Genomic DNA, 23963 nt, shown 5'->3' with positions numbered 1-23963 from the left:
ATCAGCACTTTTATACAACATAAAATGCACAGAAATATTCAAGAAAGCGCGTAACTGATTGGGGTGTTAAACCTATATCGGTTCTGCAAAGGATAACGACAGTTTTCAGTATTTGTTGATCTGAACATGCCTACAAAAGGATTTGTGGTTCTTGAAATGAATGCTGTATAACATTATTCGACTTTTACACATGTATATTTTTCCTTTTTACATCTGCAATATCAGGTGGGGCTTTCACGCCTTTATCTTTTATGATTATATTTTTGTTCTGTAATCGTGAGTGTTTATTGACAAATGTACAGCTGAGTATATAATGGCAGATGTGCTTCTGGGATTCAGACAAGTATTACAAGAGTGATTTTCAATCATCCAAACGCAAGAAACTGATAACTGTAATATAACTGTGATTGGGTTTTTCACAATAATCATATGAAAATTAATAGTAACCATCTGTATAATGTAGATCTATATACATGCATTATAATTATTCAATGAAGAAAAAAATGTATAAGTAATTTAGGTTTATTTTCATGTTGCAAACTTTAAATTGCTTATTTCAGTCGTTTGGAGATTCAGGCCAGGACTGATTACGTTACTTCCACTAACAAAGACGCAACTGTATTCTCGGCGTTTGCCCTTTTTGTGAGTCATGTTTGAAAATTTTCTTGAAGTACTGGATGCCATTACGGCATCCTTCGGACATTAAAGATTTTCTTTTTTCATTATAACCTATTAAATGTCGAAATAAATGGAAAATACTTAAACTAACAGAATTTTCTGAATGTCATTACGGTTCCATTACCTTGAAAGCTTCTACAAAAACATTATTTGAACCGCGCCATTAGAAAACTAACATAGTGCGTTTGCAACCAGCATGGATCCAGACCAGCCTGCGCATCCGCGCAACCTGGTCAGGATCCATACTGTTCGCTTTCAAAGTCTATGGCAATTAGAGAAACGGTTAGCGAACAGCATGGATCCTGACCAGACTGCGTGGATGCGCAGGCTGGTCTGAATCCATTCTGGTTGCAAACGCACTATGTTGGTTTTCTCATGGTGCAGCTCAATTGCTATTTCATTAATCCTTTTGTTGGCAGTATATAGCAGTATCTCTAGAGTGTTTTTCGGTTGTTTATTGTGTTAAAATGTGAATGGCGCGAAAATGTGGAAGTACATTTGGTTTCAGGTTCTTTGTACCTTCCTGTTGTGTTTAGATAATATCCATTAAAATTGCATCCGGGAAAAAGAAAGTGGTTAAAAATGTTATTAATATATTTGTGTCAAAAAAGACCGGAGCGATAAAGGTCGCTGGCATTAAATAAGTTACAGTTCAACGGTGTTGTTTCGAGAGTTAGCATGGGATTTAGAAGTATTTCATTAAAGGAAGTCATCTCACCGCTGGTTCTGCCTGTTTGCCAGCTCGTGCCTGAAACAATTTGTTGACAGGTACCTGGAGTCTTCCTCCACAGACAGTATCTGGAATGTGCCATAATTATGACTTATGATTCTCTCAGTGTGATGTTAAATAAGATAAAACAGAACAATAATCGTATATATAGTGCCAACAAAATGAAGATATTTATTCTAATATTTCTATATATCTCAAAGCAATTTCTCTTCTCAATCATAGGTTGCATTTTATATAGCATAACTACATTTGTACAAGACAAACATGCGTCCATGCCGTCTTTACGCATTTTGTTTTGTTTTATGAAGCAATAAAATGAGGATAGGGTGTCGTGTGTTTTATTTTCTGTGCAGAAATGCGCATAATTCTAAATGTTAATATTGCGGACGCTCATTTGTTAAATGACAGATGAATGAAGATTTTTTTTTAATTTTACCGAAATGTGGAAGTGTGATATATTTTTTTTCATTGAAATATTTGATAAATAATTCGTTTGAATTTCTTTTGTTAGTTCTTGCACCTTAAACTTTGAACTCGTCGTTCCTGAATACTAATGATAAGAATATAATTGTATTTATAGACAACTCGAAAGGGGGCTATATAATTTTCTAATACATGTGCGTGAACATTTAAGGATTTATAACACTTCGTTAGAGCAATTAACAACAGTCAACAACCAATCAGATGCAACTGTATGTTTTGTACAGACAGCCAAAACAGTATTAAGCAGCTAAACAAGATATTGTGGCAGGTGACTTCTTCAAACAAGCTAAGATTATAACAAAATGTCATTTTTTGAAGTCAGAGTAAGTTTACTGGTTACTCAAGGCAATAGGCTGCTTAATAAAGGTGACGGCTGAGGCAAGTTCAACTTTTTGTGTATATGTTTTACAGGATAAGCCGTCGGGCGAGCAAATTGAATTCCATCATAATAAAACTGCAGAAGATATTATTATTTACCGGAATGGAACGAAATATTGTAATGCAAAGAGAGACGGCATAAACAGACCACAACCTTGTCGTAACCCTCCTAATCCTAATTACAAGTGTTTTATACTTGCTGGGGCAGGGATAGTATTGGTTCAAAGATGTGGTGTTGGAGTCTTTGCAAGTAACGTAAGTCTGAAAATTGTTATAGAAGTAATTCATCAACGTTTAAAATCTATAGACGAAAATAGAAAAATAGAATTATCTAGGTTATGATTTGTTTTTTTGTATTTCCCATTCATTTTTTGTCCTGGGTAGGATTTCATGATTTAAGGGATGTCTTTGACTGCATCATGTCTCATGAACTGAAAAATATCTGGTGCGGTATGATCGACTCTTATATATTGAAAAAGATGAAGTTCTTATTGCAGGTAAATTCTACATAAATATCAAACTAACAGTTTACATATTTCTTTTAGGATTGCGAATGAAAATGTGCCGTTTTAACTTTGCACACTAGGGAAGACGGTCGTTCAGTTGGAATTATTAACCATGTAAATGATTAAACAGAATGTGATTTGTATGAATTAAAAAAAGCTATGTAGCTTGTTTGACATCCAGTTTGTAAATGGCATGTACGAAGTTTAGTCCTTGTTTCTATACCCAAAGTTTTGCACGATTACTTTTTGATATCTAAATATAGGAGATATATCAGCCAAACAAAATAAAGTAAAAAGATAACAAAAAACCGTTTTGCAGTTATGTACTACCAGAAAACAACGCGCTTTCGAGAGGCCTAAAAAGAAATAAGGATCAGTAATTCTGTCAAAAAATACGCTTCCGCGCTGCCGTTTAGATCTGATCTTGTGCTTGAATCATACATTTTCGAAGCTAAAATGCATTTTGCATGAAATGAAACCATGTCATGTATATACTCCAACGATGGCAAGTTTTGCATACCGAAGTAGGACAAGAGTTTTGGTTAGCAGACCGCCACTGACTGGAATTTTTCAGCCCCTCATTTTTTTCTATTTTTGTCTATTTATGATAAACGCAGATGTAAAAAAGTAATGTTCTGTAGAAATATGTAAATAGAGGTTGAAGTGGTCGCTTTAGATCAAACCAAGGAGAATTTTATGAATGACCTTTAACCTGACGCATTAACTTTGTATACTGTGAAATCATTTTTATTCGCGTAGGACGAATTTTCGCGTATTTCGCGCTATGACAGAGGCGCGAATTTAAGACCGAGCGTTTATTTTTTTTTTTTTTTTTCATTTCTAAAATTGAAAATGCGCGAATTAAAGCCCGCGCGAAACAGTCCTTTTTCACGTTTGGGCGAAATTTCATGCCAGCGAATTTAAATGGTTTCACAGTATTTAGCCATGCTGAGTCTCACCTTTGCCATATGTACCTTATTTTTCGGCGAACGCCGTCTAAATTCGTTTTCGTTACCTATGCCACGTGACTTCAGTTTGCAAATCAAACTACTTGATAAAGCATTATAGATAATTTATCAAAATGGAAGATTTATGCAACACCCTGTCTGATTGGACGAGAGTGTCAATTTCTTTCACTCTGTTGATTGTGCTACGCTGAGTGAAATGTAGACAAAGCGTTTGTCCTAAACGACGCTGTTCACAGTTTTAAAGCTAACTTTGGCTCAGTATATTTAGCAAGAATATTGATATATCTCAAAATGATAAGTAAGTTTAATAAATATGATAAAAACCTGTTCAAATACCAACATATATCAAATTAAAGAAAGAGCTGAATACGGTCTGCGCATCACATGAATAAGGGTGTGATAAGAGTCTTTTATGTAGAGAAGTGCTTTTTAAAAGATTTTCCTTGTTACAATTGTCGTCTGTATATGAAAAGGTTTCTTGCTTTTGTGACTTATTCAGATTGCATATTAAAATGAGAAATGGTTTGCTTTGATATATTTGTTATAAATTATTTAACTGATTTATTATATGTGAATATTTTTCTTTAGTATGGTATGCAAATATTGAACTCAATTGAAATCTGTTTTATTATATATATGCTATATAATGACTGAATCTCATTACACTGAAATGAAGGTACGCTGCATACAGTTTATCTATGTGATATGACTACGGTCACACTTTGCTTATGAAACAGAAATATTGAAATAATTACAATTGTATGTTTTGCTTGACCTTCACAATTTTTTTATAGGTGTGATGTCATTGTCCAAAGATTCATGAATAGCGAATATGCATTTGTTAAAGCGGGATCAGTTGGCCTATTTTAGAAATAAATAAAAATAATAAATAAAAAAAAATCCTTTAATTGATTTTTTCTCATGTATTCTAATCAAACTTGATTTGTAGCATCTTTATTAGGCCCGCAGCCAACTTTGTTCAGCTGGGACATTTGACCCCTTTTAGGGGCTGCTAGAGCTAAAACTAGAAATGCCTTTATACAGCGTCTCATGAACAGCTTGGTGGATATTTGTCATACTTGGTCTGGAGCATCATTATAAGGTCCTCTTCCAAATTTATTTATATAGGAACTTGGGCCCTATTAGGGACCACTATAGCTAAAAGTAGATATGCCTTTCTTCGCATTAACCACTAAAATGTAATGGATTTTTATCAAACTCGATGTGTAACAATATCGTAAGGTCTCCTACTATTTTGTTACAAATGGGGATAGGGGCCAATTTAGCTAAAAATATAAACACGTTTAATGACCTCTTCTCATGAACCGCTTCATGAATCTTCATCAAACTACTGCTGTAATTATTCGTCTAAGGATAAACGAAACAAAATTGCAACCCTACGAAACCTTTGCGAAAAATTAAAAGAGAACCATTTAAATTGTTAAAGTGCGGTGTTTAGTTTTGCAATTTGAAAAATGTTAGATGAAAGATGAATGTTAGATGAAAAATTCATAAACTTCTTTCCTTATTACAATTCGTCGACCATCATTTTTAAAGATATTTCTTGTTTGTTTTTATATTAAACAAGACTTTAGTATTTATACGTATATGTATCATATATCATTCTAAACTATCAAATGTTTCGATCGCCGATGACAAAACCGTCAAGTATGAAGCATCATAATTCTATCTGAAATGACACCACTTTTCAGATAATATGTTGTTCAACATAACTGTACTTGACGAATTTCAACGGGCTACATAATAAAATGGCATTGTATAAAAGACATGTCATTCGTTTCAAAGTGAAAGACTTTAACAGTGTATAAAATATGCATCTGAAAAAAGGGGAAGGACTTTGCTAACATCTGTTTCAGAAAATGTCGGGGCTAGTATAAGAAAATGCAATTTTAGTTCCTGCTATAGAAAGTAAAATGCTAAAATGCACTGTCGATAAATGTATGCATTCTCAATAGATAATGTACTGTTATTTGACACTTATGCTGTGATATTTGCGTAAATACTTCTTTTCGAAATATCTTTACTTCCAGATACAAATAAGTACTGCTGGACAATTTATGAAACTGACAATTACAAAATCTCAAACGACGGATATAGAACCTATGAATATATCTGGCCTGGCCGGAAAACTTCAAAATGGCAACCTCTTAGGAAGACACGGTTCACAGGTGGACATTAATGCCACCGCTTATGCGATATACAATTTAAGTGAAACATGTATGTACATGTTGTTTTTTTCTGATTTATCCAGTTTCACGTTTCATTATTTTCTTTGACAAGAATAAACATAATAAATAACCATGTTATGGTAATAGGGCCCTAAAGTGACATCCCAAGTTTAAAAGTTTCGAAATATTTTTATTTCTATAATACAGATAACTTAATTTCAACAATATTTTTACAGTTGGTACAATTGTTACCCCTTGGCAATTTTGAACATGTATCTCTTTTAAGGTGCTCACCCAATTTCAAAGAATTTTCAAGACGAATGTAGTTTGCATGATAAAGTCTTTTATCTCTTTAATATGATATATATTATGTGCTTGGATATTTTTACTCCAATCAGTTTTTTTTTCAGGGGCACTTCAAAACGAAAATGAGAGTCTTTTCTTCTATAACATAACTGGTGGTAACTATACAGTATACAATGGACAACATACTGTACCACGATTTCTGGAGACACTTGTAGGAAACCTGACGGAGCTATTTAAAACCTTTTCGCCTGAAAATATAACACTGTTCAATAAGACGTGTAGAAATTACTGGAACAGTGAACCCAATAAGCAATGTTTGCTTACAATTGCAAGAACGAAGGATTTTAGTATTGGATTAGATGTTATGACCGAGGTTAATGAAACACGAAGAAAATGGGAGATACTGAGTATGTTTATTTTAAATTCTTAGTGTATCATCTGAACTAACATGATAACTTACTGACAAAACTTTTACATACGTTCACTTAATGGTTTGTCAGTTGTAACAGAAATTATGTTGCTTTCATTTGCATTGCATACTTCTAGTTCTACTGAATGTAGATTGTGTTTTTCCATGTATGACAAGAAATACTATTTATTATTACGCTTTCGTTTTTTATACTCCGTTAGGTTTCAGTGGAATATCAAACATCAATAGGCCCTACTTTCTATATCAGTGCTCAATGTTTATCGGATATGTGACGTAATTTGTGACATCAGCTTTATGTATATCATCGCATAAAAGTTCATTAACGGCAACATTTTTTATTTTACCAAGGTTATATGCAAACATATATGATTATATCACAGTTATAATTGTAGATGTATCTGTAATAAAATCATTATTAGATTCGCACCAAGAAATAAATACGAATTTATTCATTCGCGGAATAATATTGCGCTCCTGATGTCGTTCAATATTTCCGGTATATAATTTATCCTACATCTCGTTACAAATCTAACAATTAAGAATACTAAAAAACTTAAATTTTACTCCATGAAATTATTTCTTTTTCTTTTTTTCAGACAATGAAGCTCCTAAATTCCTGGATGGAATGCCGAAAAATATTACAGTAATTTTCAAAAAAGATTTGTATTGGGCGTTAGACCTGAAAGAATATGCAAGTGACGATGCAGACACCGCATTAACATACAGCATTCAAACAGGCCTTCCAAAAGAAGAATATTCACTCGGTAAAATACATCATTTTGTTTGTTAGTTGGATAATGTACTGGATGGCAACAATTTTATGCGTAAAATATATTATTTGTTTTCAGTATCAAAATGGTCCTATCTTATGCAAACAGCGTATTACCATATCTGACTTATTTGTTCTATAACTCCAGCTTCCATTTGCATAGAGGCTGTATTTTAATAAAGAATGAGAGTTGTTTGTAAATATCAAAAATGTGTTGATTACAAGTAGTCAAGTTCCGCAAAAACAAAATGATTTAAATGTAGGTTTCTATGTATAGTGTAGAGAAATGATAAAGATTGTCCAGCTACTCACATTTTGTTTTGAGACATGTATTCGGAAACAGTTTGTTAAGGTCTTGTAAGTTGGCTTGTCAGACTTGCAAATAAATACTCTAAGAAATTTTGTATTCCTCAGTTATTTTAAATAACTTAGACACAAAAAAGACTCACAATATAACCATATTTCTTTATTCTGGCTGGTGTTTTCTATATTAAAATAAATCGATATCTGATGATTTTTGTTACATTCATTCAGACAATGGTGTGTTTAACTGGACTATCGGAACAGGATTACGACACATAGACACGCATTTTATTTTCCTTGCCACGGATCGTTTCAACACCACAGCAAGCCGCGAGGTCTCTATACAATACTGCGGATGCAATGAGCCTGTTGAATGCAAATTTGATGTCAGTCATTCGATTGCTACAGGTACATGAATTTATTAACTCTTTCTTTTTCCTACTGTAACTGTGATAGCCGTTGTTTTAAAAATTACACAAAAAGTCATAAAATTTAAAGAAAGGTTCCAGTCGCCTTATTGTAATTTGTTTGTGTCCTAAAACTAAACTGAAACAAAGCAAACAAACTTTGTACAGGTACCTTTACCCTAAGTTTATCGAATGACTGAAATCATTAATATAACACTTAAAATTTGCTACACCCTTCACCCCAAGAATAGAATTGGTTTAGTATCTTTAAAATCCTTTGTTTGTTGAGCACAAACAGAATAAATAGCACTAGGCTGGTATTCATGAAATGTCTGGGTATTTTAGGAACAGTTGAGTGGGGGGAGGGGCGTTTGGGTATTGCAAATTTCATTACATCTCTTATAAACAGACTTTACCAAATATAATTATTATGCATTTTGCTTGGTAGCGTTCCATGCTTCCAAAGGTCTTTGTTATAAATTTTATTACATATTTCCAAATAAAAGACTTGTTCTTGATTCCTCCCTAACGATGTACTTCCATAAGTTTGTTACTAGATGAATATGAGCCTTGATATATTGCCATAGGAACACTATTGTACAAAGAAAATGTCACTTTAGACTTGTAGTAACATCAATGCTGAAATGTGATAATACCAATACGAACTTATGAAAACATGACTTACAACATTTTAAATCTACATAGCAACCTGTTACTACCGTTACAATGTTACACACACCTACATTACAGGAAAACTTATACAGAAAGCCACCTGCGAATGCCTGAAGTATTATGAAGGGGATTTCTGTGAAAAGTTTACGAACCCTTGTGAGAACAGCTCCCTTGAATGTTACAGTGGGCTCTGTAATGCCACTGTGCCCAAAGCGGACCCATCGGATAAGACATGGCCTTGTTCTCCATGCCCAAAGGGGCGACATGAAAATTTTATCGGTGACAAACAAAACTGTGAAGGTATCTTGTAACACTTGCCTATACTTTTATACAGATTTTTATTGATCTCACAGGACGTCGTTGGATACTGAACTGAAACTGCTCTTTATAGCCGCAAATATCAATAATACCATGATAAAACTTGGCAAGTATAATATAAAATGTATCATTTTGTCTCTGATTTTTATGTGTAAATGAAACGTTTAAGATCTTTGCGGCATTACGTATCAATTTAGGTTAACAAACCTATATACTGACAGTTCTTAAATGATGCAAATGAATAGCAGTTGGTGAAAAAAAAATCAAATTTAGACCTTTTTTGAAATGAAATATCAAATGCTGCACTTTGAATTGATTGGTGCGAAATATTTTGTTAACATTTGTATAGATATTGACGAATGTGCCACTACAGAACACATATGTCATCAGGGGTGTGACAACACTAACGGCTCCTACAGGTGTACGTGTGAGAAAGGATATGATCTTGACAGTGATGGCTCCCATTGCAGTGGTATCTATCATTATTTAACTACTTCAAAAACAAATTACATTAGCATTTTACGTCTTACTTTTATTAGCTGGAATCGCTATGGTTTATGAATTTTAACTAAATGTCCTTTTTTTGTTTAATAAACCATTCATCTTTACATTTTATACAATGCAGTGTCTGATATTTTAACATTACTTCGTGAACACCTAAATGTCACATGAATAGAGTGACATTATGTTATACATTATTCAAAATGGCTTCTTGAATACATGATTGTCACAAGACTATGCTAACGCTCTGTTATTCATTGTTCAAAAATAGCGCGTTAAACACCTGAATGTTTCAAGACTAGAAAAACGCTCTGTTATACATCATTCAAAATAGCTTCTTGAACACCAGAATGGTACAAGACTATACTAACGTTTCTGTTACACCTGTTACACATTATTCAAAATAGCTTCTTGAACACCTGAATGTTTTAAAACTAAACTATTGTTCAGTTATACATTATTCAAAATAGCTTCTTGAACACCTGAATGTTACAAGACTAGAGTAACGATCTGTTATACGTTATTTAAAATAACTTCTTGAACACCTAAATGTTACAAGTTTAGATTAACGTTCTGTTATACATTATTCAAAATAGCTTCTTGAACACTAGGATGTTACAAGACTAGACTAACGTTCTGTTTTTCATTGTTCCTCGGCGATATATGACCATTTTGTGTCGATTCGCCGTAAAACCAAACTCACTCACTCACTCAAAAATAGCGTGTTGAACACTTGAACACCTGATTTTTTCAAGACTAGACTTACGTTTTGTTATAACATTATTTAAAAAACTTCTTGCATACCTGAATGTTACAAGACTAGACTAACATTCTGTTATACATTATTCAAAATAGCTTCTTGAACAACACCTGCATGTCACAAGACTAGACTAACGTTCTGTTATACATTGTTAAAAATAGCTTCTTGAACACCTGAATGTTACAAGATTAGACTAAAATTCACTTGTGCATCTATGTTTGTAGACATAAATGAATGTATCGACAATGGCCTATGTAGCCAAACAGAAGTATGTGTAAACACTATTGGAAGTTATACATGCAATTGTGCACCAGGTTCTATGCGTCATGAAGAAACGAGTACATGCGTACCTATAGGTTTGTGTTTATACGCGACAATAGTCATTTGCCTTTTTTCACAAGTATAATCGTGACTTTTTAAATTTAAAAGTAATTTTTGTTTAATCTTTCTTAACTATAAGCTTAGGTAACTGTAATATTTAAAAAGTATAAATTTCCCAATTTGTTTGTGAAGAAGCCGCTGTGTTTTTAATCGTTATAAAAATGTTTAAAATAGTTAGCACTGTGCATAATTTTACAGATGTTTTCTCATTTTGCAGTGGCTAAAACTTACGTTTCCACAATTTCATTTTCCGTCGTTATAACACAAGGATTTGACAAAGAAATGATAGATACTGAGGAGAATAGAAATAATATACAGAAGAAGGTACACACAATTTTTCCTATGAACTTGTATCAAAACATTTTATCTTATAGTTTAAATGTTTCCAATAAAGTCCCAAATGAGTAACAATTTATTCCGCTGTAAAATCCATATTTTACTTACACAATTCATATATGTCTACAGACGTTATTGAGAGAAAAGAACGCATTTCGAAAATTTCTAGAAAGATTCTACATTGTGTAAAAACTCTGTCAAACTATTTTTGTTCAATGTTTGTTTTACACAACATGGTTTGCGTCAGAGTGCATCATAAAAGAGAGGTGAAAGTAAATCTTGTATATTTGCTTGTGTTTGAACGAAATGGTTGTATATTGAATTTATTACTAGTATGAATGAATTGTTTCACGTTTACAATTATGTCCCGTTGTCATGAACACAATTATATATGTATATCTTTCATTTCATGTATATAGCTTCAAGAAAGATATGAAAATTCAACAGGCTTTATAGGAGTACAGGTGGTCAAGCTCTCAATAACAATATTGATTTCTGGGTAAGTGAATGTAAACAATGTTTTATTTAGGACTGGGACGATTACTCGGTTAATCGGATCCGATTCGATTACTAGGTGAAACCGGTTTCAATTTTGCAAAACCGCTAACCGCTTTCAAACAATAAACATCACGAATCGTACTTTATACATTTCTTTGACCGACCTGCACATAGACCCGCAGTATATTTCCGCTAAAAAACATCAACTTGAACATAATCAGTAGTCTCAGATTTGCCTGTCGTGATATATCTAAAATAAAATACACCAAAATATGACTTATTAATTATCACACTGCTTCCAAACGATAAAATTCGTAATTTTCTAATGTAAGTAAGCTGCTGGAAGTATCTTTATACGGTCATCAGGAGAGAAAACAGCATTTCAAATATGGCGACCGATTAACCGGTTTGATCCGATTTCATACAAATGATTAACCGGTTTCAAAATTTTGAAATCGTCCCAGCCCTAGTTTTATTATAATTATGATACACTTCCATGCTTTTTCCATGATTTCATTGATTAAAATCCAATTTTCCCAACTAAGAATATAGTGAAAGTCGATAAATGAGTAGCACTGTCCCCAAGCAAACATCTTAGGGTGGAAAAATTAATCTTTATTTCCTTGTTGCTTATAGATATCGAAAAATTTATGATTTGTAAGTACATGTAAATAAACATTTCATCATTACATTTTTGTTATTAAAACGTTTTTTGTTTTTTTGTTTAGTTTTTTTTTCTTTTAGTATTTATTATATTGTTTATAGTCTATAGAAGAACAAAGATACAAACATTTAGACTTATTCTACAACGTTCTGAACGTGATAGATTAATCTTCAAAAGCTTGTAAACATTTTAAATACACTTGTATTTATGTAGAAACAGCGCAAGAAGGAAACGCGCAAACGAGGAAGGTACTTTGGATGCACAATACATTCTTTACTGGAAAAATCTAACAAACACAACGACCATACAGAAAGCTCTCGAAAACACAGATTCGATGGATAGCACAGACAGCCTTCTAGAGGCAGATGGGGTAATCACTGGCTTATTTTTGACAAGTGTAGCCAACCTCTCTGTGAATACAGGTAAAACATATTACAGATCTTAAAGCCGCGATAATTTTAAATCTCAAGAATTACGTTGTTTCTTTAAACTGGTTTTATAATAACTGAAGCGTTTCAACGCATCCAAGCAAAAGAAATAGCTGATTTGGTTTGATTGAGTCTGTTCGTGAGAGGTGTATCAAGCCAAACGCCTTATAGCTACACCTTAAGCGGAATTGTGTTACACAGATATGGAATGGGCTCCATGATCCCAAAGGACTAGAAAATAAAACGACACTAAAGTCGCGATAGTTTTAAAAGCAAGTTCCTTTGCACTTGATAAGAATTTTAATAGAAAATATATATTACGTTCAATAATCTTTAAATCAATATATAAGTAATAAGACAAAGTGGACTATTCAAGCTTGGAAACATTCTTGTATTTTTTTTATACTCGAATTCATTGTTCTCTAGATGATTTGACAATTATTTAGTATCACCTACATTAAAATCTGTATCAAACTTCCTTCTTGTTTCTTTTCATAATATTGTTACATCATTATCACTATAACAGTTGCACTATTTTTTGTTTTAACTTCATACGATAATAATCATATAAATGATTTTATCAATTTGATTGACTAAAATATTTGTAAATGTAATGTTACTTTTTTGAAAATATTTACGGTATAACAGCACATCCTTATAATCTTGGGTGTTTTGGTGAAGTTTAGTTAACTGCAAATACTATATATATATATATCATGCAAACGGATGAAGTCTTAAGATCATATCTAGCTGTTCTCCTTGTTCTATTATGACATGCTGTGATAGAATTAAATGACTCTGTTGGGATCAATGTAATATGAGAATTTTTTTGTGATACATATATTTTTGTATCGCGATCTTGTAATATAATGACATTGACTACAGCATGTTGTATCGTGGACTTGTAATATAATGACATCGACTACAGCATGTTGTATCACGATCTTGTAATAAATTGACATTGACTACAGCGTGTTGTATCGCGATCTTGAAATATAATGACATTGACTACAATGTGTTTTATTGCGATATTGTAATATAATGACATTGACTACAGCGTGTTGTTTCGCGATCTTGTAAGATACTGACATTGACCACAGTTTGTTATAATTACAGATATCTGTTCCATTCCTGGACAACATGATTGTGACCATTTAAGTACGGAGTGTGTAAACCTGGAAGGTGGCTACAAATGCAAGTGTTTAGCGGGTTACGTATACGCGGAGTACAGCAAAAAATATTGTACAGGTATCTATTACAATTCGTCGTAAGTGAGCCAATGTTTTTAACGATAGATGTATTTATAAAATGTCTTCCTTGTCTGTTTTATTTCGTTTCGTAATTATTTTCGAAGAATTTGTTGGTGAAAACGTGCTTTTCTTACAAATGTGTCTTATATTTCACCTAAATGTGGTTTTAGAAATTATTCTTGACACTTAGAAAATAATATCAAAAGCAGTATCAAGACTGTATTGTCCGTTACATTTCCTGTTATATTTTTTGTTTGATTCCATCTGTAAAACGCCGCTCAAATAAAATAAAAACTCATGATAAAGTAAAGAATGAACATGCTTAAGCTTTTTTGACATTATATAAAACACTCTATTCTCCTCAATATTGTTAGATATTGATAGAGAACTTTTGTAATGTGCATTAAATACTGCCCTATAATTAATGTTGACACGTTGTATAAAACATTACGAAGAAGAGAACATGATACACTACAAAAAAATCTTCTTTTAAGGTATTAGGCCCCTAATAGTGATGTTTAAAAAATGGCATTTGCTTGGTATATTCTTACAGTTGTCAGTGCTACGCACATAGTTGCAAATTTTCAAAAACTTTTACCGTGCCGTTTTTTATAAATTTTGTGTAATTTATGGTATTTCCTCAAGCTCAAGTAGAGACAGATTTCAAAGTGGCGGCCTTTATCCAAAATGTTTTGCAGAAATTCATTTAACATTATTTTTTATGAAAGAAACATCAAACTATTGTAAACATTATAAAACTTAAAATAAAACAGTCAATATCATTTTTTTCTGGGGTACCTCAAGTAAAGGGATTTAATGAGACAGAATTCTAACTCCAACATTGAAAAATTAAGGTCGAATCCAAAGGTTTTTGAAGTTTGCTCACTTCATTCAAAAATACCATTGGGCAGAAGTAAAACCTACCTACATTATTCGCAATATGTAATCTAAAGAATGAAGGCAAAATAGAGAACTTTTACCGCATGTAACTCAATATTTTTTAAAGATGTTTAACTCTACCCCTTCTGTTTCAGGGGTAAATTCACTTGACAGCAAGAAATCGCTTATCAAATGAATTTTTTCCACTTTTGTACAATGAGTCAATAACAAGTATTAGAAGAAGAAAAAATTCACTAGAAAAAAAGAAAAATAAAGGGAAAAAAAAATGGTCCCAGTGGGGTTTGAACCTATGCCCCCCCCCCCCCCCCCCCCCCCCTGAAAATTGCAGTCAAAGTAGGTTTATGGTAGGAATTGAATACTCTTCAAAAGGGAGGTACTCTGTTATGGGCCTAATACCTGAAGAACTTACAGTAAACAAAGTATTGAGTGAATTTAGACTTGTAATGTGCGAGTTTTTCAAACAGTCTGAATACATCATACAGGTACGTTACTATAACTCTTAACAACACTTAATCCTTCATCGTGTTTTAATGTTATCGATGGTGATTGCCCCAAATCATACCGAAAATGTAATAATTGATGTTTCAGAAATAAATGAGTGTGACTTGTTTGTGAAAGCTAATTCAACTGAAGACCGTTGCGTGCACGGCTCCTGTGTAAATGTTCCTGGGTCTTGGAATTGCACATGCCCTAAAGACAGGCTGTGGCAGAGTGTTGGTAATGATTCAGTATCAGTTTACAGGTGTCAAGGTATAAATTTTATCAATCTTCAATGTTATTTCTACATACTATATCCTTTTGCTATGTTGTAATATTATCTTTAGATATTTCTTAAAGTTTGAATATAGACAACTCTTCTTCAGCTTTCAGCTGTCTTTCGTCCGTTTGCATTAAAACCATTCTGTCAATGCGTTAAACTGTAAATTGTTATTGGAGTGGAAAAGATAACATTTTTGTTCAGAATGTTATGTAACTTTACTTTACCCCCACTTGATATATGTTTCAAATTTACCCTACTTGATACAAGTTGTATCTTTACCCCACCCCCACCCACACCTATCCCACCACCACCAAACTTTGTTTGAGATGGAAGTGGAGTGGCTGGGTGTGGTCTATATTGGAAACACTTTTTCCATCTTTTCATCGTCATGCCTGTATAAATTCAACATAGGCAAAACGTTTGACAAACTGGCTATACACCGATGTCGTACGGAATAGAAACAACTAGACCGATACATAGGTTTCATTTTGACTTTGTCTCTTTAACAATAAATCAGCAGTAACACATAAATAGATTTCTCTAATGTTTCCGGGTATTTCTTCTACGAGCATTTGAACGATACATTATCCTGAATCATAAAACGGTAAAAAGCTTAGAGCATAAGAATTATTTTCAATATAATCTATCTCCCTCTACGTACTTACTTTTCACAATTAGAAAAAAACTTTTTTAACTCGACTGAAGGAAATTTGAAACTGATACAATGATAAATGCAGTGTTTGAAGTGAAAAATAACCATAACCCAGTTATGAATTGTCTTCCTTAAGTTTATATCTTTCTTTTTGTTCTAATGAGTATACAAATATCCATGGCAATCAAACTGAAAGGAACCGTTTTAAACAGGCTTTCAGTAAGAGTATGATTCATTATCTTTAGCGGTTTGAATTCATTTTACTGTTGACGTTTTAGGAATTTAACTTTTCAGGAAATTACAGTTATATAGGTACCATCAGATTCCATTTGATGTTTGCTACTTCGAGTGAAGAAGAAATAGTCGCCTTTGTTAAAGATCAGGTTTGTAAAAAAAAAATAACTTTCGAGTTGCTCTCTCAATAATGATAGAATACGTTACCCGAGCAACTATACCACGGTGTAAATCCTATAACACCAAAAGTGCGCTTATAACAGGCCAAACGCCGGAGAAAAACCCGGTTAGTAAAATGGCCAATAAATGTGTACTAAACTATGTGGAAACTAATGAATACGCGCATACGGCTGCAGAGTTATTGTGTTTAAATCTACATTAAGTTAGTGCTCTGAAAAATCATTGGTTTACAAGATCATATGTACGACAGTGATTATAATTGTTAAATGATTTTGATATCATTCCAGCAAGTCTTTCATCCTAACTTAATATAATACATGTAATAGGTTTTTATCAGCAACTTATATCTGGTATGTTCGTTTTTTCATTTAGCTGAGTGTGACATTTGGCAATAAATCTCTCCATGAGGAAGCAAACTACGACATTCATATCAGCAGCATTTTTGTCCATGCAACTGTACTGACGATAGAAGAGGACAAAAGCGCATCGTAAATAAATTTGATTGACTTTTAGCGTCACTCCAATCAAGGAGTAAATTCGATGTTACTGTAAGAGAGTGTTAAGGGAGGATGTGGCAGGTGTTGCTCACTTCATTACCTCCAATGAACAGACACAAGTTAACTGAATTCCATTAAAATCCATGTGTTTCTGTATTTTGTAAAATTATATTGCAATTACAACGTATACCTTTTCCGCTACTATCAAATCTTAAAACAACAGAAAACAATGTCGTGCTCACTGGGAATTACTTTTTGATCGTGTTTTTTTTTCTCAGCAATTATACGCATGGAAGTTACGATATCATGTTCACTCTGAGACTGGGCGAAATTGTTGACACAGATAGACTGATAAGTGTAATGAAAATTCTTTCCGGAAGACGAAACCTTCACATAAATAACCGGTCTGACGTTTATGTCAAAGACTTTCGTATATTCAATGGTAAGCTTCTTTATGTAAATAATTGTGAATAAAATGGGGGACTTTAGTGAGTTTCAAATAGTCTCCCTTGTTGAATTATGTCCAAGATAATAAAATTGTAAGTTGGTCCCATCATTTGGAATCCTCTGACTTCATCGCTGTTTTGTCTATGAGATATCTCAGTTCTAAGGTGTGAGATATCTTGGATATTTGTATAATTTAATGTCTGAAATGTCAAAATTAAGACACTTGTGTGTTTATCGAATATGTAGATGAAGACATTATTAAATTAATAGTCATGATGATCAATATCTTAGCTTCATTTACATCATATTGTTACAAATAACATAGCGATAACAACAGAGAAATCCAAGTGAAAGGACCTACTTACTTTAAGAGAATATGAAAGGGAAGTAACTTCAAAAATCACTTCTTCAAATGTATGCAAGCTATTTTTAGTTTCGCTCTGTTAATCTACAGTAAACTGGAAATGCTCGGTCTTTTATTTCTTGGTCGTTATTATGTCGCGGAGTTATGGCCCTTGATTTGTCGTAATTTACCTTGTCAGAGCAACTGCTCCGATACCTCCGGGAGTAATTACACCAAACTTCACGAAAGTGATCATTGCTAAACCTAGTTGTGCATATCGCCGACATGTTCCAGTTCGGTGTTTTTGTTTTTCAACAAAGTTATGGCCCTTGTTTTTCATCAAATTTTATAATGTTTTAGACACTTCTCTTGAATAATAGGGTGGATTCCCACCAAATCTTACAGGAGTGGTCAGTGCCAATGTGCATTTTATCGGCATGTTCTTTGTGATCTTCAGCGGAGTGATAACTCTTGATTTTTCATATTTTACAGCGTGTACAATACTTGCCTTTTGCAATTAGGCTGACTTTCACCAAGCCTCATGAGTGATAAGTGTGAATCATAGTTGCTCATATCATTGTAACATTCTGATTAAATGTTTTTCAGCGGGGTCATGACCCTTGGTAGGAGACATACGTTTATTTTTTTTTTCATAAAAAAAGCAATTAGTTTTAATCTGATTTAATTCTAACATTCAGCAACATTCAATTATATAAGTTGTCGATTCGGCTTTGATTTTGTGTTCTGACTGTTTTTGGTCCTTTTACGCGAAGGTCGTGGATTAAAATCCACTGGTATTATGACCATACCTCATATGACACTAGTACTGGGTCTACCAGTAAGCGGACTCGTGAATAGATCTAATAAGCTTGAAGTAAACAGCTAAAACAAGTTAATTTAAACCACACGTGACCCTCAAACAACAAATATGGCTTAAATAGTCATAGTTGAATGAATGACCCGCCGATATTTTCATTATGTGTAATGAAGGCAGTTAGATTTATCATAAATTTGATGTTTTGTAAGATGTATTTTAATTTCGTCAAAATGAATAAAATATTATGTTGTATTGTCATAAATTGAAGTCGTGGTATCTGAACAGTTATTAATGTTTAAAAATCTTGACAGATTCAGAAAATATTCTTTGCAATCTGACTTCATACGGCGATTGTGACGAAGCGACAACATATTGCCAACAGCGTAATGGGACAACGCACTGTGTATGTAAGTCTGGATTCGAAAAACGCAGCGAAGCAGACAAATTCTGCCGAGGTATGTATTGAATGCCCTTTACTAGACAGTTTAGTTTTGTGTTTTGAAAACAACACTTATGTATTCACATAATAATTATAGCCAGTCTAACATTTGGTCTTCTAACATTATATGATAGTAATCTAAAAATTATGTCCATTGTATTAACATAGTACATGAATTAAAGTAACGTATTTTAAACAAAGTTATCCTTAGTGGCATAAACAGTATGTAGTAGAATGAAAGGAGTTTAATTTCTAGGCATCATCAGAACTAAAAGTATGTACAAGTGGATAAAGAATAAATGTTATTTGTAACCTGCGCAACAAACCCTAACATGCGGAAAGTTCAAGAAAGTGTTGGACTACATTTAAAAAGAAACACTATTGTAATTGTGTCTGCATGAAATTAAATTCATATAATAACAGAAATACTAGTAGACTAAAGACAAAAAAAAAACAAGAAATATATAATTTCTTGTTGTTTTTTTTTTTTTTTTGTCTTTAGTCTACTAGTATTTCTGTAAACACTGGAAATTACACTTAGACAAAAAGAATGAAATAAAATGAAGACGAAAAACAAAAAAACATGTTGTGGCAGAATTGTCATATGAATTATACACAAATGGATAGATAAGAAGAGACTAATACAAAAACACTGCCATCAAGAACATGTAGTTGTATTATATTTGTTTGGATTACAATTTCCTTTTGATATATTTATACCTCACGAAAATAAACATGCAATGTTACAATTTTATATTTATATCACAAAAATATAGCCATATGTCCCTACTGCTTTCTTATTAAAGAAATAATTCTCCATCAAAAATAAAAGTACACATTTGCATTCAATGTAAAACAAAGAAATTGACCTTTTATTTCCACTAAGCATTTGGGAAATCTTATAACAAACATAGAGATTCAAAGTCTGAATTCAGTTCAAGGCTGTCAAAATACAAGAACGTTGACAGATAAGAGCTCCAATTAACCTTTCTGAAAACTAACTACGAATTGTAAAATAACATGTTAATCTTCTTTGTTTTGTTTTTTTTTTTTTCAGATATAAATGAATGTACAAACACGACATACAATTGTCTTGGTGGCAGGTGTGATAATTATCCCGGAAACTGGTCATGTACATGTAATGAAAAAAGCTTTGTGCCAGTTCGAGTAGATGATTATACTCTAAATTGCACAGGTAATCATATATGCTCGTTTATTTCAGTGTGTGTGTGTGTGATCGGGTTTGCGTTTTCATTTATATAAACGACGGCGTCTACTTGTAGCAGTGAAAACAATGTTCACCTTTATAGTGTTGCCTCAATTGAATATCACGCCGTAGACACGTGACAGGATACCTGATCCAGTAACATTACACTGACACCGGGATGGCCAGTCCTGGAACTATCGTCTTAATGCTGAGCGCCAAACGAAGACGCTACTAATACCATTTATCATGTTTTGGTATAACACGGCCTGGGAGTGAACCCACGACCTCCAGCACTTGAAACGGGCGCTCGACCACTAGTCTACCGAGGCAATATATACTCCTATCAACGATGTAGTGTTGCTTGTTAAATCATTGTTGTTTTATTTCTTTATGAAATATGATATATCTTAGTATGGGTTGTACATTAAAAGCAGCACTGTTTAAACTTTTAATTTTGAGACTGTTGTCAAAAATAAATGCTGGGATCACACGAGTTTATATTTAGGCTGTGTGCATTTGTTACTTTATTTTTACAGAAGTACATTTTAACGCATGTAATTCATATCCAAACTTCGAATGTCGAAATGGAAATAGATCTTGTATCAACGATAGGTGGACATGTAACTGCAGGAAAGGAGCTCTGGCAGTAGCAGAGACTGATGTACTCTACATATGTGAAGGTGTGTTATATCTAAAAATCATTTTGCAAATATGTCAAAATAATAAGATTTTTTGTCTTTGGAGTCTGATTAATACTCACGCACTACTCATCTTTTTAGAATCTCAATGAGAATCATCCTTACATTGTACCTTCATTAATATCTGCAATCTCAGTTATTCCGTGAAATAGTGTCTTAGTGCCTAGCCTTACATTTTTAGAAAAACAAACGAAACAACACCAACTCGTAGAAAGAAAGGGTTGATGCATATGACAACTGAAAGCATATGAAAAATGTATATAACTCTACAAAACAATTGTCAGTATACTAGTATATCCATTGAATTCCGGAAAATGACTTCATAAAGGGGTCACACCTTTTCGTACACTTCAACGCCTTCAAAAACTCACCATTTTCCAAAAAAAAATGTTGATATCTTCGTTTTGATGCATTTGCAATAGTGTCCAATTGCTGAAATTTCACATATCTGGAGGGAACATAGTTTTCAGTAATTGTTTATTTTTATTTCCTTACAAATGGTCGTTCATTTTAAAGGGAGACAATTAATCCTGAATATTTTAAGCATCCATCGTACGAACATTGCATGGTCAGGCAGGTTGTTCGTTTGTTTGCTTGTTTATCAAATATTTCTGTGTTTTGATGATATACTCCTAAACTCCAATGTTTAGCAGTATATCACAAAACCACTGAATTGTTAAGTAAACGCAAACAACCCTATCTTTCCAGTACATGTTTACTGTTCTGTCCCCTAGAATTGGATACTTTTACTACATGTATTTTAATAGAATTCTCCCCCTTTAAAAAAGAATGCCATTTGTAAAGAAATAACAGTAAACATTTGTTTAAAACGATGCCCAACCTAGTTATGTAAAGTTTAAGCACTGGGACAGTGTTGCAAATGCATCAATACGAACTGTCCATTAACTATGACCCCTTCATGCAGTCCCTTTCCAGAATTCAATACATATATGAGTAAATTGACAATGGTGCTGTAGAATAATATAAATGTTTTATATGCTGTTTAATTTTCACGTAAAGCAACTCTTTCTTTCTATGATTTGGTAATGTTCGCACTTTTTCTCTCCGAACATGGACCTAACTTTTATAATGCAATGCACAAGACATTTTATGCAACACTAGATGAATAAGACTGTCCGTACGATAAAAGATGAGTTTAAAATCTGTTAATTGGATGTGTACCGGCGACTACTGTTTTCCTCAATTGCACCCACGAACTTATATCTTCTTTTTTCTAAGATGAGGACGAATGCGTTATTAGAAACAACACATGTTCTAGTCATGGGAAATGCAAAAACCACGCGAATGGTTTTACATGTGACTGCGATGAAGGTTATGGACGGAATGATAGCGATCCATTTAATGTAACTTGCATTGGTAAGTTGTCACTGTGTATGTAAGCTCACATTAAGGCATTGTATATTGAAATCTAACATGGAAGTTTTCGGTCGGTTAGAGAAGGAAACATTACTTAATCAACAAGAAATAAAACAGGGCAAAAACACATTTCAAATACAGACCACTTACTTCAATTCTAGATGTAAAATTATGGCAATAAAACTATTAATAATATTTTTACATTATTATTTCATTACAGTTTCTTTTGGATCTATATCTCGGGTATCTATTTTTCCAGCTAGGTGATATTTGCATAAATATTTTCAATTCTTAAACTAAAGCCAAAAGTTGTTTTGTTTTAAGTATTTTGCTGCACAACTTGCATTCAGAGACAACCTAATGGAAGGAGTAAAATCAGTCTATTAAAATAATATAATTTGGTCTTGAAGAACACATAACAGAACTGAAATTATTGACTGTTTATGTAAATGGTCGCTTAATAGATTTTGTCCCTCGAGCAAGTTTGACCGAGTATAATTTGGAAGTGGAGAGGGGGGGGGGGGGGGGGGGGGGGTTGGTTGGATTCACGTTATCTACGTATAATATATGTTACGTTAAGACATAATGACGACACCGTAGAGCAAACTGTTCAAAGTTCTATATCATTTATAGCTTTAAATTGATGCACAGATATACTCTACGGTATCTACAAAATTAACCATTTACCTTAAAGATATCGACGAATGTCAATCACCAGACTACAGCTGTGTCAATGGGTTCTGTGGTAATACTGTCGGTAACTGGACATGCTCATGCAATGAAACAGGTTTTGTTAGAAAACAAGTGACTCCAAATGCCATAGTTTGTGAAGGTAATTTCTTCTCGTTAACATGTTGATGAAATTTGATATTATGTAACTTAATTAATGTTATATGTAATTTAGGTCAGGAAATAAGAGTAGTGTTGCAAGGCATTTTGTAGATGTAAGCTTTATTTACATTTTCATTTATTAACCAGATGTTACAGAAAGTGAGTCATGCAAGTTGATATTTCAGATATCGATGAATGTAAGAACGAACATTTTTTCTGCGGTGGTGAGTGTACTAACAGCTTTGGAAGTTGGACATGTGATTGTACGGCTGGTTTCACAAAATACACAAACAACGACCAAATTACTTGCGAAGGTTCGAAAGACTGCTTTCTGTTTCAAGTCAATGCTTCTTCATTTTTGTTTATATAATTGTATTGTTACGTCGTACTGACAAAATTATATTAAAACAATTCATCGGATCATCCACAGCTCAAAAAGGACAGCGCAGATCTACGGATCGCGGGGTCTTGAGGTCGATCCCTGGTCACGGCATACGTTCTCCGTGACGATTAATAAAAGACATTGTATCTCAAAGCTTTCCTGCTCCACCTCTGTTTCATATAGGGAAATTGACAGTTACTTGCGGAGAGCACGTAAGCACTGGTACAGATTCCAGGAAAACTAA

The 23963-nt window shown here is 33.2% G+C and overlaps 1 protein-coding gene across 1 annotated transcript in view; it reads left to right on the top strand.

The window, feature by feature from the left end:
- LOC123543072 (uncharacterized) overlaps nt 1-23963 on the top strand; it is a 40290-nt gene that overhangs the window by 15288 nt on the left and 1039 nt on the right. The window contains exons 5-27 of the mRNA XM_053532079.1: nt 561-642; nt 2303-2524; nt 5795-5981; nt 6343-6645; nt 7265-7432; nt 7972-8148; nt 8898-9119; nt 9487-9609; nt 10623-10754; nt 10997-11103; nt 11535-11614; nt 12491-12699; nt 13822-13953; nt 15444-15605; nt 16562-16650; nt 17054-17169; nt 17457-17620; nt 19097-19240; nt 20282-20419; nt 20968-21111; nt 22369-22506; nt 23201-23338; nt 23523-23651. Coding sequence (XP_053388054.1) covers nt 561-642; nt 2303-2524; nt 5795-5981; nt 6343-6645; nt 7265-7432; nt 7972-8148; nt 8898-9119; nt 9487-9609; nt 10623-10754; nt 10997-11103; nt 11535-11614; nt 12491-12699; nt 13822-13953; nt 15444-15605; nt 16562-16650; nt 17054-17169; nt 17457-17620; nt 19097-19240; nt 20282-20419; nt 20968-21111; nt 22369-22506; nt 23201-23338; nt 23523-23651 — 3506 coding nt within the window. The remainder of the gene's footprint in view (nt 1-560; nt 643-2302; nt 2525-5794; nt 5982-6342; nt 6646-7264; nt 7433-7971; nt 8149-8897; nt 9120-9486; nt 9610-10622; nt 10755-10996; nt 11104-11534; nt 11615-12490; nt 12700-13821; nt 13954-15443; nt 15606-16561; nt 16651-17053; nt 17170-17456; nt 17621-19096; nt 19241-20281; nt 20420-20967; nt 21112-22368; nt 22507-23200; nt 23339-23522; nt 23652-23963) is intronic.

The sequence above is a fragment of the Mercenaria mercenaria genome, chromosome 19, assembly GCF_021730395.1.
Source record: "Mercenaria mercenaria strain notata chromosome 19, MADL_Memer_1, whole genome shotgun sequence".
In the NCBI taxonomy this organism is placed as follows: domain Eukaryota; kingdom Metazoa; phylum Mollusca; class Bivalvia; order Venerida; family Veneridae; genus Mercenaria; species Mercenaria mercenaria.
Note: the sequence above shows the minus strand (reverse complement) of the source record. Positions and strands in the feature narration are given on the sequence as shown.